We start from the raw sequence: 15,675 nt of genomic DNA, 5'->3' as shown, positions 1-15,675 counted from the left end.
CACAGCGAAAGCGCCCCGGTTACATGCGCGAGTTGGACTTTATAAAATGTAAGGTTGTGTTCAAATCAGTTACTTGAGAAGAAAAATATCTGGTCTTCAACTCGACATTTAGATATATCAACGACGTTTTATCTATTAACAATTAGCATTTTCATTCATATGTTGATTCGATATGAACTCAAAATAAAAGACACCACAGCGTCTTCCACATCTGCTTCATACTTTGATATTTTATTGAACATAGATGTCAAAGGCAAACTAACAACTCGTCTCTGTGACAAACGAAATCACTTCAGCTTCTTCGTCGTCAACTTTCCATATTTATTTATCAATATTCCATTATCACCTGCATATGGTGTTTATGTCTCTCAACTGATTCGATACACAAGAGCTTATTCTGCGTATAGTCAGTTTTTAAATCAAGGCAGGCTACTGACAAACAAGTTGATGTCACATTGGTTTCAACAGTATCGTTTAAAGTCAGCATTTCGCAAATTTTATTGTCTTTATAACGATCTAATTTAGAAAATGAACCTGTCATTGGGTAAAATGCTGTCTAACATTTATCATACAAATTGAGGCCGTTATTTACAAACTGATTTTGACTGCTAATTGCTCCGTCTACTCGATCGAGATACACATGTATATGGCTCATGGTGGGTGTGTCCGGTGAACAAAGGGGTGCTTACTCCTTAACTTTGGTATGTCCAGGGGGTCCGTGTTTGTCCTACTCTGAATTTTGTATTTTTTATACGAGCTACGAGATTGATCACTGTTCATTATCTTCACCCTTTTCTTAAACCTTAAACAATGAATTAACATATTGCAGATCTTCTTGTTGGGTTGTTATTGGTCAGCCAGGACATTACAGAAAAAGTGATGGTAGATTTTGTTGGTGGATCATTTCTTTGCAAATTTTTACAATACATAAAGGTATGAAAATTTGCCAGTATGTTTAAAAGTTTAGACTGTATTTGTTTTCTCAATTACTTTATTAATTCTACTGATTGACTCCTCGAATGAATATAACATAAAAGCTTAATACTGTTTAAAACATTCAAATAAGTGGAACAAATATTGACATACTTCTTTGCAATGCGCACCTTTTTTTGAATTTGTTTCAATTATGTTTGGTATACATTCAGTGGAGTATATGAATATTTAAATACTGATCCTGATTGAACTAGAATTTTGAAGGGAGTGGTGCTGTATGGCTCTACCTATATCTTGGTGTCCCTGAGTATCGACAGACTAGACGCGGTGGCGAGACCCATGAGGTTCTCCAGAAGAGGTCAGCGACTCTAAAGGATTGTAGAACACTCACTTACCAATAGACGTAACATGTACTAGTGAATATTCTTTATAATTTTCATCTTGTATGTTATGTAATTATAGAATTTAGAGCCAAAGTCCTGATATCTGCGGCTTGGATTCTGTCCGTGTTGTTTTCAGTACCGACATTGGCATTGTTTGACGTCACTAGTGTCACTTATAATGGGAAAAACATCACCTTGTGTGAACCTATTTTCCATCATGAAAATGAACCAAGGGTAATTATTTATTTTCTGTGTTAGTATAATTGGGTGAATTCCAATATTTCTTGCATTTTACGTTCATGAAAAAGAATATCATACTGCATAACTTTCACCTATATCAACTATTTTTCATTTAGATTTACCTGACTCTCATTGCCATTGCTGCATTTATATTTCCCGCCATAATTATTGCCGTCTGCTATTGTGTCATCATTATCGTCATCTGTCGGAGTAGCAAAGAAGTTCAAAGGGGATCCTGTAACTGGACATTTCAAAGACAAGAAAGTATACTTAGCAACGGTATGTCATATATTTTATCATTTACATGTCCTTACATGTACCTATGGTTATTAATATTATCAACAACAAAAAATATATTCCATCCAAAAGTTCATACATCTTAATTTTTATTGTTGGCTAGGTTCAAATGTAAATTATAAAAAACAACCGTAGATTTGATTTCTAAGGATCGTTATATTAACCAGGCCGTCAGGGCGCTATTCGACAAAATGATGTTATGTCGTCATTCGAGTCGTCAGGACGCTTTATTTTTCTTTTCTTTGATTGATGTTTTCCGCCACAGTCAGCAATTTTTCAGTTATCTGGTGGCGCCCAGTTTTTATTGGTGGAAGAGAGAACCCAGATATAATGTACCTGGGAAGAGACCACCGACCTTCCGAAAGTAAACTGGGAAACTTTCTCACTGACCGGCGCGTACGGGATTGAAACCGCGTCGACATAGGTGAGAGGCCGCGTGATTTTGAGCGCGATGTGCTAACCACTCGGCCACGGAGGCCCCTGGACGCTTTATTGATATGAAGTGAGAAAGCTAACATTCATTAGGTACCATCACCACATCAAAGGGTTTTAGAATTGCCAGTAATGTGTTAGAGGCTCAAAGCAATGATTTTGAGAGGGGGTAAGAGAAAATTATTCTGAAAAGAAGAATTAGCAACCAAGATTTCAAAAATAAGGGAAAGACATGTCTTATCAGCTTATGTTCATGTCATTTTGATTACACTCAGTATAAATTAAAATTTAAAGGAAAAGGAACATCAAAACATTTACATCCAAGGTCACAAGCCAAAAGTTACATACTTTCTCTATTGATAAGGGATATGTAGTTGTTGACAAAGTTTTGCTATAGTAGCATATATACCCATTATGTGATAGATATTGATCAACTAGACATCCACTGTTTAAAAGCACAGAAATTCTACGAAAACTTTAACTGTTAATTTTTCTTTCTTTCAATAAATTCCATACCCTAACTTGATATTTTCCCCTCAATGCTCATTAAATGGCAATTGCTTTCCTTGAAATTGAAATATAAATTAAGTATGCTACATTATTCAATAACATAAAGTGCCATTGGAGTAAAGCTTTTTGTTATTTGTGGGCAGATGACGTAGTTTTTATCAAGCATGGGAATTTTCAAGCATTATTTCATTCATTTCAGACCCGTTGTTATTACCCTTTTATATTTACACGAACATGCACTCTTTAGTTAATTGTGTGTTTGGTTTACTCCCTGTTGAGAAATTTTCACTCAAATTGAGATGTGACCAGCTGTAGGTGCAGTAGAATGTACTATGAATTTAGATGTGTTTAGCACTCGGGACCGCAGCAGTGAGAGTTCTTGAACGTACCAACGTATGCTGCGACACGGAACCTCCGGTTAAGATCGTATTCGAAAGACTCGTTATTCTCACTTCTAAATGCTGAGCGTTTGGCGAAGGAACAATCACTACCTATGTTTACATCTTATGTTTGAAGCGGCCATGATTCGAGCTCAAGACCTATTGGTTACAAGGCGACCGCTGTACCACTGAGCTACTGCGACCGCTGTACTCTATAGTATTTATATTCCTATATATTTACATTTTTATATTGATTATCTCTGTATGAAACAGTCTGTTGTAGAAAAAAAATTATTGTATACTTTCTTTTACCCATATGAAATATCCTATACAGGTATACATCATCTGTAGCTCTCTTGAGAAAATATTGGGACGGATCAGAGAGCTGCAGATCCACCCTTCATAAAAAAAAAAAGCACAAAAAAGATTAGTTTTACGGCGCACAATAAATAAATAAATAAATGCGCACGGTTCAGGCATCATATTGTTTTAATTCTTGTATTGCCATCTCATAAATCTAATATCAATACATTTCTAATATATTTTCCTGCTAAACTTGTCTCCAAGCGTATTTTCAAATATTCATTAAAGGGGCATGAACACGATTTGAGCTGAAAATTTTCAACTTCTATTTTTCTATTTTTATTATTTACAATGCTTAACTAAAGTATTTTCAATAGTCAACCAAAATTTGAGCATGAATTGTTTTGAGTTACAAGTATAACACAACACTCACAATTGTTTGTTATGTAAACATGGTTCGTGCCTTGTTTTTGTTTACATATAGATTGCCAAACACTAGAAACTATTCAATTGTGTTCAGAAGTAATTTGTAAATTGAAAACATTTGCTTTAATCTAAACTTTTGCTAGTGTATATAACCTATGTAAACAAAAACATGACCTGAGCCTTGTTTACATAACAAAGAACTGTGAGCTCTGTATCTCCCATATACCTCGACAACCGACATTCAAATTTTTGCTGATCATTAAAAATGCCTTAGTTAAGCATTCTAGACATTAAAAATGAAAAAAATATAATTTGAAAATTTTCATTTCAAATCGTGTCCATGCCCCTTTAATGCCCCATACGACCCGAAAACTCACAGCTTCAAATGATTTCGCTTGTTGACGTAGCCATGTTAGGTAGTCAATCGATTCCAACCCCGATGCTATTGGTATCTATTCGTGATATTCGTTACAAGTTATGTATTCGATCTTCATTTATTATAAACAATGATGATTAAAGAAATTAAAAAAACATAGTTTATCTTTTAAAACGTAAAATAATCTCTTGATTATTGAAAATACTACAAAAGCCTAGTCTGGTCCCTTACACTCGTGTGGCAGGGATGGGGTCCGGGCCAGATTAATGAAAGCCGCGTAGCCGCGAATTTACCTATTTGAATTATTAACTTATAATTCTAAATATTTATCTGAAAATATTTTTGGGAATATTAGTTCACATCTAGACGTTATTGTGTAAGTATGGAAATGAACCGGGATTCGAAATGACTGACTAACTAACATGGCTACGTCAACGAACGAAATCATCAAAAGGTGCGATTTTCTGGTCGTTATTGGCTTTGATGAATATTTGAAGGTATGTTTGGACACAAGAATAGTAGGAAAATATGTTAAGAATTATTTTGATATCAAACCTATGAGACGGTGATGCAAGAATAGAGCGACATAAGGCCTCAATCGTGCGCATTTTTTGTGGCGATCTGCAGCTAATATCAAAGTCCTGAAAGTACTGAAAGACGGGGTCAAATTATTCAATGCATAACTTTCAGAAATGGTGCAGTTATGCTATTATGACAATTCATAAGAAAACTCTCCAGATAAATACCTTAATCAGACATAGGTTTTGAATTGCTGATTTACGTTTAACTTCCTATTCGTGTTTTTGATACAAGAAAAGAAGTGTTCAAAATCTGTTCCTTTTTTATGGTTTTGAGGCCAAAACGAATATCCAAAGGAATGCTTGTATTGTGGCCTCCTAATCTTGTGGCCAGTTTTGTTTAATCAATATGATCCAGAACTCGATATTCTTGGTTATCATTTTGCCGAGATAGTTCCTTCCTTATTAAACCTCAATATTCTTGATTTGTATCTTATACAGAGGGTCACCATTTTAACTTGTGCACTTAGCTCTTCAGCTATTCATAGCTAAATCAGGTGCTGAACTCTTGTGAAAAAGCATGAATGCTATAATAAAGTAAATGAAAATAAATATAGATAAAGGTATGGAAGAAAGTTTAATATTTCAACAGAACAGAAAGATAACATATGATAGGTTGACATATGACAGTGTCTGTTTAATAGCTTATTTTTTATGGACCAACATAATGAAACCAAATGTTAAAGATAAAATTGATAATGGCATACTTTGGAATTGCACAATACATCCAGTCAATAACACATGAAAGGTTACAATCAAGTGGATATGTAAACACTCCAATTCTTTCTTTAGTAAAGGAAATTTTCTAAACTACTAAAACTGTAAACAAGAACATGTAAATTGTAAACATTGTAACAAAATTGGTAACATAGTAATTCCAAATTGTTTGACACGCATTTGGGCTAGAAGTTTCCTATGCAATGAAAAATATTTACATGTTACAGTCCAACATAAATAAACAAGTCCACAAACCAGACAACTGTCTTCTCAAGTGAAACAATATAACATGAAGTGCTGCAAATTCAGGCATTTTAGAATCTTATGCATATACCTGTATCTGGACAATTAACAATTGTAAAAGCATTACTGTTGGATAGTAATAACATCGATATATATATAGAACAATGATTTATGATTGTGTAAAGAATATAATGCTGTTGCAATGTGAGATTTTGAGTTTATAATACAGACTGATGCCTGATCAGGGTTAAATAAATTGCAATGCCGGGTTTCCATCGCTATTTTCAGTATCACAGAAAAGGTTATAATGAGATGGACATTTAAATACTCCAAACTATGTGTTTGTGAAACACAAAATGCCCCAGATAATGGCCAATTCCGAAGATGGCCAAAGTCACAAAGACAAATATCTTGGTACCAGTAGAAGGATCTTGTCACAAGAAATGCTCAAGTGCAATATGAAAGCTCTAGTATTTACCATTTAGAAGTTATGACCAATGTCAATCTGTTTAAAAGTAGGTCAAATGTCAAGGTCAACAGGTTTAGTACAAACAGAAAGGTTTTGTCACAAGGAATACTCATGTGAAATATCAAAGCTCTATCACTTACTGTTCAAAAGTTATTAGCAAGGTTAAAGTTTCAGACAGAATTACAGAATGACAGACAGGACAAAAACAATATGCCACCTGATCCTTCGATCTCGAGGGCATAGAAATAGTTTCTAAAGTACTAGAACTGTAAATATGTACATGTAAATTGTAAACATTTTAACAAATTATTTACATGAATTAAATTTTTTTGACACACATTAGGACTAGAAGTTTCCTGTAAGATATATATGCATGTGATAGTCAATCATAAATATACAAGTAAACAAGCCATACATCTTTTTTAAATAATATCATATAGAGAGCTGTAAATTATATAATTTCAAAATATTAAACATCAAAAATGCGTATGGCCGAGTTGCAGTTTGGAAAATTATGCACGCTTGCATTCTCGAAGTAAAAACATGCACGTATTTTATATAGTTTATAAGTATGAAGCTTCGAATAGCCGCAATAGGTATTTAGTGTGATAATGACCTTGACCTTTGGATTTCAAAAGCAATATGAATCTCGAATGTCATCAGGATTTGAAGTCTGATAAACATGCACCAGCAAGTACATGTACCGGTACATGTATAAAAGTTAGAGGCAAGCTCAAATCTACAGTATATAGTGAAAAAGAGACTTTGACCTTTTGACCTCAATAAATAAGAAAAACGTCCAAAAAAATCGCCTGTACAGTTGTCGGGGGGTGGGGGTGGGTGGGTAATATTGTTGGTTTGCATTAAAACTATTTTTGCGTGCATAGAATAAATGACACGACAAACTCCGGATACATTCGCATATCCTCGGTTTCTTCCGTAAAAAAGGCCGGATGTAAACAAAGTAAGAATATTTGATCATGGAAACAATAATCGTTTCTTTTTGAAAGATAATTCAAATTCATCTAATAAATCAATGAAAAATAAAAAGAATGGTTTTTTTTTTCAAAATATATTTTTCAAATCTGTGTACAAAATGATCAGCGCAATTTATGCACTCTTTTCTTCCACGTTGATTCAATGCACGGCTTCCCTTTTGAGGCCTCGACTGATAGTAAACTAATAGACGGGCTCACTTGACCCCGTCTAAAAATGACATGTTCGTTTTAATGGCCTTATCTGATGTAATATTTTTCTGAAGAAAATGTTATTGGTATTATGTATTCAAATATTCAGTGTGTGTTCGGTAGACCTGGGAACTCGGATTTTACGAGCTCAGTGTCCTTGCGGAATTCTTTGTCCCCTTCTCAATATACTACACGAGTATATTGTCGTTACAATAACAGGCATCGGGTAAACACTCCCGCCCAACTAATGTACATGTGTATAGACGTTTGGATGAATCATCGTACATTGTATGTATTGTGCATCGTGTACAATCTCCGAAATCTAAATCATGATAGCTTCATAACAAGTCATGACTTATTCCTTAACTTTCCTTTACACGAAGGTGGCGACCATTGAGAGAATGCTGAGTCATGCAAAATCAGCCAGATCTCAACACGATTGCCCGGCCGTGATTACTTTACCCACAAAAGTCTCTCAACAATCGCATAGACAACCAGTCTCTCTAAAATTACCCAAAGAGCACGCAAAAAGATCGTCCAACGATCTCTTTATTTCCTTTAATGAAAGATGAAGATAACGAACAGTGATCAATCTCATAACTCCCATAAGCAATACAAAATAGAGAGTTGGACAAACAAGGACTCCTGGATATACCAGAGGTGGGATCAGATGCCTAGGAGGAGTAAGCATCCCCTGTCGACAGATCTCTGAGAAGTCTGTCAAAGAACGCATATGTTCATGCATTGGCGATCTCTCTAGCTCTTGGTCTCACCTGAGCTCTCAGCAACAACAACCCCCCCCCCCTCTCTCTCTCTCAGTTGATTGCAAGGCAAACTGTCAAAGGTCGCTACAGAAAGTTACAATAAGTATATTGATAAATCGCTCAATGTGCGCTTTTTTAACGTCTACATAGCTGAACGATCTCGACAGATTGCTATAAAATGTGGCGATATCCTTGAATCATATTGAATTTTTCATCGCACAACCAACGCACAGTCTTAGTAATGTTTGCACCGAAACAGTATTTTCGAGGCTCTCGGGGATCTTTAAAATATCTAGCAAGTTTAAAATCGCCGAAAGGTCGCTCAACGATCTCCATGTGTGTAAAGGGCTGTATACAATATCCACTACTGAAGTGGTCACAATCCAGACCACAGTGCCTTTATCAATGTCTGAAAGCATTCTTACAAGTGACTGCAGTTCTTTCGGGATGTTTCTGAAGCTTACTTTCAGAGTGTTTATTTTGACAGGTAATGTGGAATCCTGTCGTAGTAATCCTTGTTTAGCAGCACGTGGAAGCCATATTATAGAGCGAGCCAAAATTAGGACCGTCAAGATGACATTCTTTATTGTCTTGGGTAAGAAACCTTTATCACAACCCTATACTGAGACGGGAATATGTAGTGACGTATCATAGTTAATACTATAGAACACAGAAAATGTGTAATTTCATAAACAAATTGATATGTAGATTGATTGATTGAATATTGCTTGATTGGAAGGCAGTTTTGGTAAATTCAACCTATCCACCTGGAAAATTGTTTTTGTGGGAGTGTCTGCTAATATTGGTCAATGCAACTATCGACTAAGATTCGGCTTGACTGAATATTTGGACTGACGCCTTCACCGAATCTCGGAGCAGTCCTTCATAATTCATGTCTGGAAATTTACTTTCAGCTTCGGCCGGTTCTAGCAATTAATATGCACTTAGATGACACTGCTGTTCTCTTCAAATAAGTGATTTGACTATCAAACTAACTCTATCACTATTAATTTTGTATTGATTACCGTCTAGGTATAAAAATCCCAAAATGAAAGTAGGCACTAAATTTTCCGTTCAAATGAAGACTTTCATGGTACAATATTTTATCTCCTAGGATTGAAGAGTTCCTATAGTCTGATTTATCTAGTTACTGATACATACATTGAATCTCTACATACCAACTTGCACTTCGCTAATTTAAAAAACAAACTATAGGAACTCTTCAATTTTGGGAGATAAAATATTGCGCCATAGAAGTATTTATTTAAACGGGAAAATTAGTGATGGTTTATTTTATGGAATTTACATACTTAGACGGTAAGTAATACAGCATTAATAGTTTAATAGTCAACTAACTGATTTGAAGAGAACAGTAGTGTCACCTAAGTGTACATTAATTGCTAGAACTGGCCGAAGCTAAAAGTAAATTTCCAGACATGATTTATGAAGGGCTGCTCCGAGATTCGGTGAAGGCGTCAGTCCAAATATTCAGCCAAGCCGAATCTCAACCAAGATTACTATATGCCTTGTTCAGTTGACTGTACAACTATAGACAATTCGTAATGCGACTGTACAACTATCCAACATTGTGTATATGACTGTACAACTATCCAAAAATTGTTTATATGACTGCACAACAATCCAACATTGTGTATGTGATTGTACAAGTATCCAACATTGTGTATCTGACTGTACAACTATCCAACATTGTTTATATGACGGTACAACTATCCAACATTGTTTGTGTGACTGTACAACTATCCAACATTGTTTATGTGAATGTACAATTATCCAACATTGTTTAGTTGACTGTACAACTATTCAACTTTGTGTATGTGATTGTACAACTATCCAACATTGTTTATATGACTGTATAACTATCCAACATTGTTTATATGGCTGTACAACTATCCAACATTGTTTATGTAAATATACAAGTATCCAACATTGTGTATGTGACTGTACAAATATCCAACATTGTTTATATGACTGTACAACTATCCAACAGTGTTTAGTTGAATATACAACTATCCAACATTGTTTATATGACTGTACAACTATCCAACAGTATTTATATGACTGAACAACTTTACAACATTCTTTATATTACGGTACAACTATCCAACATTGTTTAGTTGACTGTATAACTATCCAACATTGTTTATATGACTGTACAACTATCCAACATTGTTTCTATGACTGTACAGCCATCCAACATTGTGTATGTGACTGTACACCTATCTGACATTGTTTATATGACTGTACAACTATCCAACATTGTTTTGTTGACTATATAACTATCCAACATTGTTTATATTACTGTACAACTATCCAACAGTGTTTAGTTGACGGTACAACTATCCAACATTGTGTATCTGACTGTACAACTATCCAACATCGTTTATATGACTGTACAACTATCCAACATTGTTTATATGAATGTACAGCTATCCAACATTGTTTATATGAATGTACAGCTATCCAACATTGTTTATGTGACTGTGCAACTATCCAACATTGTTTTACAACTATCCAACATTGTTTATATGACTGTACAACTATCCAACATCGTTTATATGACTGTACAACTATCCAACATCGTTTATATGACTGTACAACTATCCAACATTGTTTATATGACTGTACAACTATCCAACATTGTTTATATGACTGTACACATATCCAACATTGTTTATATGACTGTACAACTATCCAACAGTGTTTATTTGACTATTCATATATCCATCATGGTATTTTGTATATGACAATACAGCTATTTATCGAGATATTCGTGTGACAATATGCATATGGCAATAATGTTCTGGTTTTTTGGTTTGTTTTTTTCCAAGTCAAACGTAAATCAGACTGTCACCAGGTCATGGAAAGATCCGACCGGGGTTTGATCATGCTACTTCACAATACAAGCACCTCAATTCTGGGCTGATGTTTTGATTTATTCTGCTAATCGAATGGTTTATCAAAATTCGATGTAGAAAATTATTTGCATAAAAATGTTGGGTTGCGAAAACTGTAGGAGTAAATCATGTTTTTTTGTTGTTTTTTTTTTTTTTTTTTTATAATTTATTTATTTTTTTGGTCACATACAATACATCAGACACTTACACAAACATACCTTTCATACATGCATACATCTCTCTGTGGTTTAGGTTACTTGCTGTACAATAGTGAAAGTAATAATAATAATAATAATACATGTACTAAAAATAATGACAAGTACATGTAGTAATAATTAATCAATTGCAAGAATATTTTCCCACTTCATCCATATTTTATCAAAGTTATGTATTTTAAATGCTTGAATTGCAGCATATTTCTCTACATGATATTTAAACTTTAAGTGACATAGTAATCCAACAATATTTGGTTCTTTATTCTGCATTAAACAGATAAATATGTATTGTTTAGCATATAGAATTATAAAGTTTATAGCTTTATTATTTAAAGACAGTGGAATTTCACCAAATATTATATTTGACACAGTAAAACCAATTCTTTCTGAAATTTTTCTATATCTATGAAGACTTAACTCAATCCACAATGTTTGAGTCTTATTACAAGAAGTAAAAATATGTGTTATTGTTTCAATATTACTTATACAAAATCTACAGAGATCATTTGTTTTCACACTAATGTTTTTCAAATAATAACCAACAGGAAGAATTCTATGTAAAATTCTAAACTGTAGCCACAGAACAGAAGAATCACTAGATGTTTTGAAACAAATTTTAAACACATCTTGCACTGAAATATCATCTACTCCATATGAAGATAGTTCAGTTTTCCACTTGTCCATAGAAGTTGGGATATCTTCTTTTGCATTTAAAATATTGTAAATAATATTAGAACATCTTTCATGCAATAAAACTGGTTAAAAAAATATAGGCATACATGCATTAACATTTTGTTTGGTTGAGTGTCTATCAATTGACAGACATTTTAAATATTTTGAAATTGCAACAATAATGCTATTGTATTTCATTACACATACTTCTTGAATATTGTATAAACACTAAAAATTTTCTACGGTATGGAAGTTACAATCAGCATCAAAAAAATCTTGAACAACTTTAATCCCCTTTTCATACCATTTCTCATAAAACACAGGTTTTCCCGCAATTCTAATATTAGAATTGTACCACACTGGAATATTATGAAAATTATTTTTAATATTTGGAAGATTTTGACAAGTCTTCAAATAAAAAAAACCAAGCATTAAAAACATCCTTCCAAAAAACATTGCTTTTAACACAATTGTTCCACAATAAAACTATCTCCAAAGTCATATAATTTCTTTAAAATATCATTTCCATACATGGCAAAAAAAATATTCATCCATGGTTTCTGACAGTTGGACCTAGTAAGCCTTTTAACCCAAGAGCATTTCAATGATGTAAGGAGTAAAACAAGTTGTTCAAATAAGAATGCTGTTGAATGTAATTAAAAAGTTTTATTTAATTGTTTTCATGTTTTTCAGCTTTTATATTATGCTGGTGTCCATATTTTGGATTTATGCTTCATCACGTGTATGAAATGGGAAACCCGAATACAAGCACATTAAAGGCGGTAACGGCGATTATTCAAAGTCTCGCACCTCTGAATTCTGCTGTAAACCCAATAATATACGGAGTTTTCAGCACTAGAATTTGTCGAAATTTAAGGTAGCTTTTATTTTGTAATAGTTGTTCAATATTATGCAGACCGAGAGATACTTAATATTGTAGCAAGGATTGCTACGACATTACTTAAAGAGAGGCATCTTCATGCTCAGGTACATAGCCAGGAAATTCACAATATTATAATATTACTTCCTAGTTTTATCCTTTAACCCATAAAGGAATTTTGTTCGATGTCTTGAATTCTCAAAATGTATCAAGCAGAATTCATAAATAGACCCCAAAACCGACAGTAATGTTAAATCTACATTAGAAATAATCTATCATACCACCATGGAATTTACAAAAGGTTAAACCCCGACTAGATAATAACCTTTTCTATGAATTGTCATTGCACTTTTAATTAACTCTTTATGCATGTGATTCATTAGATCTTCCCCCTATTTTAAAAAAGGTGGGATATGATGATATCCTCCTATAGTGCCCTCATAGGGGGTTGTGAATGTACTTTGCTTTCGAGTACACCATTAAGTAAGGCAGGGTTAGTTTATGACGTACGTATATTTTATTTACTGTGTAAAATCCTGATTTCTGAAAATGTACCTAATTACAGTATAACATGGCACGTCATTACACATATAGGCATTAGGTAGATTTTACACATATAGGCATTAGGTAGATTTTACACATATAGACATTAGGTAGATTTTACACATATAGGCATTAGGTAGATTTTACACATATAGACATTAGGTAGATTTTACACATATAGACATTAGGTAGATTTTACCAAAATGTATTCAAAAGGAGAAATGATCTAAGTCTTCTCCCACGTAGCGACATGATATTGTGTTCTTTATCTTCACCTTTTCACGTTGCTGCATGACACGTTGCATATCGCTAATGCCCTAACCATAATTAATTGCTCTTTTAATTTTTTTTCTGGCTTTAGACGTGTGCCATTCTTAAGACACTTTGTGTGTTGTGGTTACGGTGCTCGGCGGTTTGGAAGCAGAACATCACATACCTCTATTGTGGAAGGCTTTTATCTCAACGACATCTCTTCGCTGAGACGTCGGCAGTGGTCAGGATCAAAATGGAATCCTGACACCGATTATCGAACTTCCTATAAAAGAACCAGCAGACCCCTGCTACACAGGGACTCGTCATCTCTTATGCTTGGACAACGGAAACCAGAACGTCCAATTTCCCACAATCCAGGGAGTTCATCGTCCAGTAGACAGAAAATAGATAATGAAGTAGATTTAATTCTATCTAGAAGACCAGGAAGGGGAGTTCCTCTACTCAGCAGGGAACTTTCTGACGAAGACAGTGAGCTACTGAGGTCTTTCACTTTGCCGAAAAAGTAGAAATCATGTAAAGATGAAAAATGATAATTGTGACCTGACAACGTAGTATCGCAGCAATATGTTTGCCCGTCAACTTTAGCATAGTGATACTAAACATGACAATTCACTCAGAGGGGACGTATTGCAGAGAGACCTAACACCCATTAGTGTTTATGGAATGATCCAATACAAAGACTCGTGGTAATTGTGCAGAAATGAATTAACCATCGTCAAATGGTATAATAAGAGCATAACAATGTGTCTCATATGACAGTACTGCAGTCATAGGTACATGTATATACACAAGGATCTCTGAATGCTAACCATTTTGAAAATATTTCTGTCTGCTTGGTTCAATCATTTCATTAGTTATGCATACGTATTTACATGTAGTACATTGTCGGTTGTCGTTGATAAGTACTTAGGTTAAAGCTGTATGTGCCATGCTGATACTTTGGTGGTTTTGTACATTATAAAGTACCGATAGCGTATTGTTGAATAAATGAAAACATTAGTTAAGATTTCCATGAGAAACGATCCAGTGTTTAGTTTCTGCATTGATGGAGGATGGGGGTAAAGATAAAAGTTGTTAAAAAGAGGGGTAAGTTAGCACTTAGAAAACATGGATATGGTACATGTATAGTTAAAAAAGATAAGTAAGAAAGCTATTGGGAAACAGGAGTACGAATACGAATGATTGAGTTTATTGTGTTGTATATGTGGACACGCCGAGATTATCACGATATGGTTTAATAGTTAATGGATGCGGATTTTGTTTTCTATAACTACATGTATATACTGGCACACTTTACAGTCAATTGGTGGATAGACTACATAGATTCGACAACTTTTAATAGTTTTAAATTAAGCTTCACATAACACATATCTTGATGTGTACGTATCAGAATGGTGCTATACCCTGTGTCCTACAAGAGTGATTTATGTTTATATAGGATATCAGATCGTACAACTACATGTAATAAGATTGTCTTGGGGAATATAACTATTTAATGTACGTTATCCAACGTTTTTTGAAATATTATAATAATTAAATTACTTTTATTCCACAAACCATTAGTCTGCTTATTGCTTTCATGTACTGTCACAATTACCCAATTTTGACAAAATGTGTGGAACAGATCGACTTCTTTGAAAATAGTTCTTCAAAGTAAGACAACAATGGTCAAACTTAACTCATTCAAAAACAGAAATACAAAGCGCATCAAAACTGAGACCAGCTTATTGCAGAACGAAAATTTTTTTCATTGTGCTATCATTATTTACATTCATACAACGAAGATACACTTTCTGTATTTGTCAGATCCATTATATCCCGCCTAGGGGTATGTATTGTGAATATTAAGTTCATTTATATTCTCTTACGCCACTAATTTAATACTGATATTACATGTATAAGGTACAACCCAATATTTTACAGATATACTCACATATGT

At 34.0% G+C, this 15,675-nt stretch overlaps 1 protein-coding gene across 1 annotated transcript; it reads left to right on the top strand.

Moving 5' to 3' along the window:
* Window positions 1-646: 646 nt before the first annotated feature.
* LOC125680171 (cardioacceleratory peptide receptor-like) lies at window positions 647-15,257 on the top strand. Its single transcript, XM_048919612.2, has 8 exons — window positions 647-656; window positions 830-933; window positions 1,198-1,291; window positions 1,396-1,550; window positions 1,673-1,835; window positions 8,726-8,833; window positions 12,734-12,917; window positions 13,825-15,257. The coding sequence occupies exons 1-8, from the start codon at window positions 647-649 to the stop codon at window positions 14,240-14,242; spliced, it is 1,236 nt and encodes a 411-aa protein (XP_048775569.2). The 3' UTR covers window positions 14,243-15,257.
* The last annotated feature ends 418 nt before the right edge of the window (window positions 15,258-15,675 follow it).

Source organism: Ostrea edulis, chromosome 2, assembly GCF_947568905.1.
Source record: "Ostrea edulis chromosome 2, xbOstEdul1.1, whole genome shotgun sequence".
Classification (NCBI taxonomy): Eukaryota; Metazoa; Mollusca; class Bivalvia; order Ostreida; family Ostreidae; genus Ostrea; species Ostrea edulis.
This window is presented reverse-complemented; position numbering and strand designations above follow the sequence as displayed.

Coding starts and splice junctions, on each gene's coding strand:
- LOC125680171 (XM_048919612.2), top strand. Junction 8,834..12,733: donor GACATTCTTTATTGTCTTGG/GTAAGAAACCTT, acceptor CATGTTTTTCAG/CTTTTATATTATGCTGGTGT. Junction 12,918..13,824: donor AGAATTTGTCGAAATTTAAG/GTAGCTTTTATT, acceptor TTCTGGCTTTAG/ACGTGTGCCATTCTTAAGAC.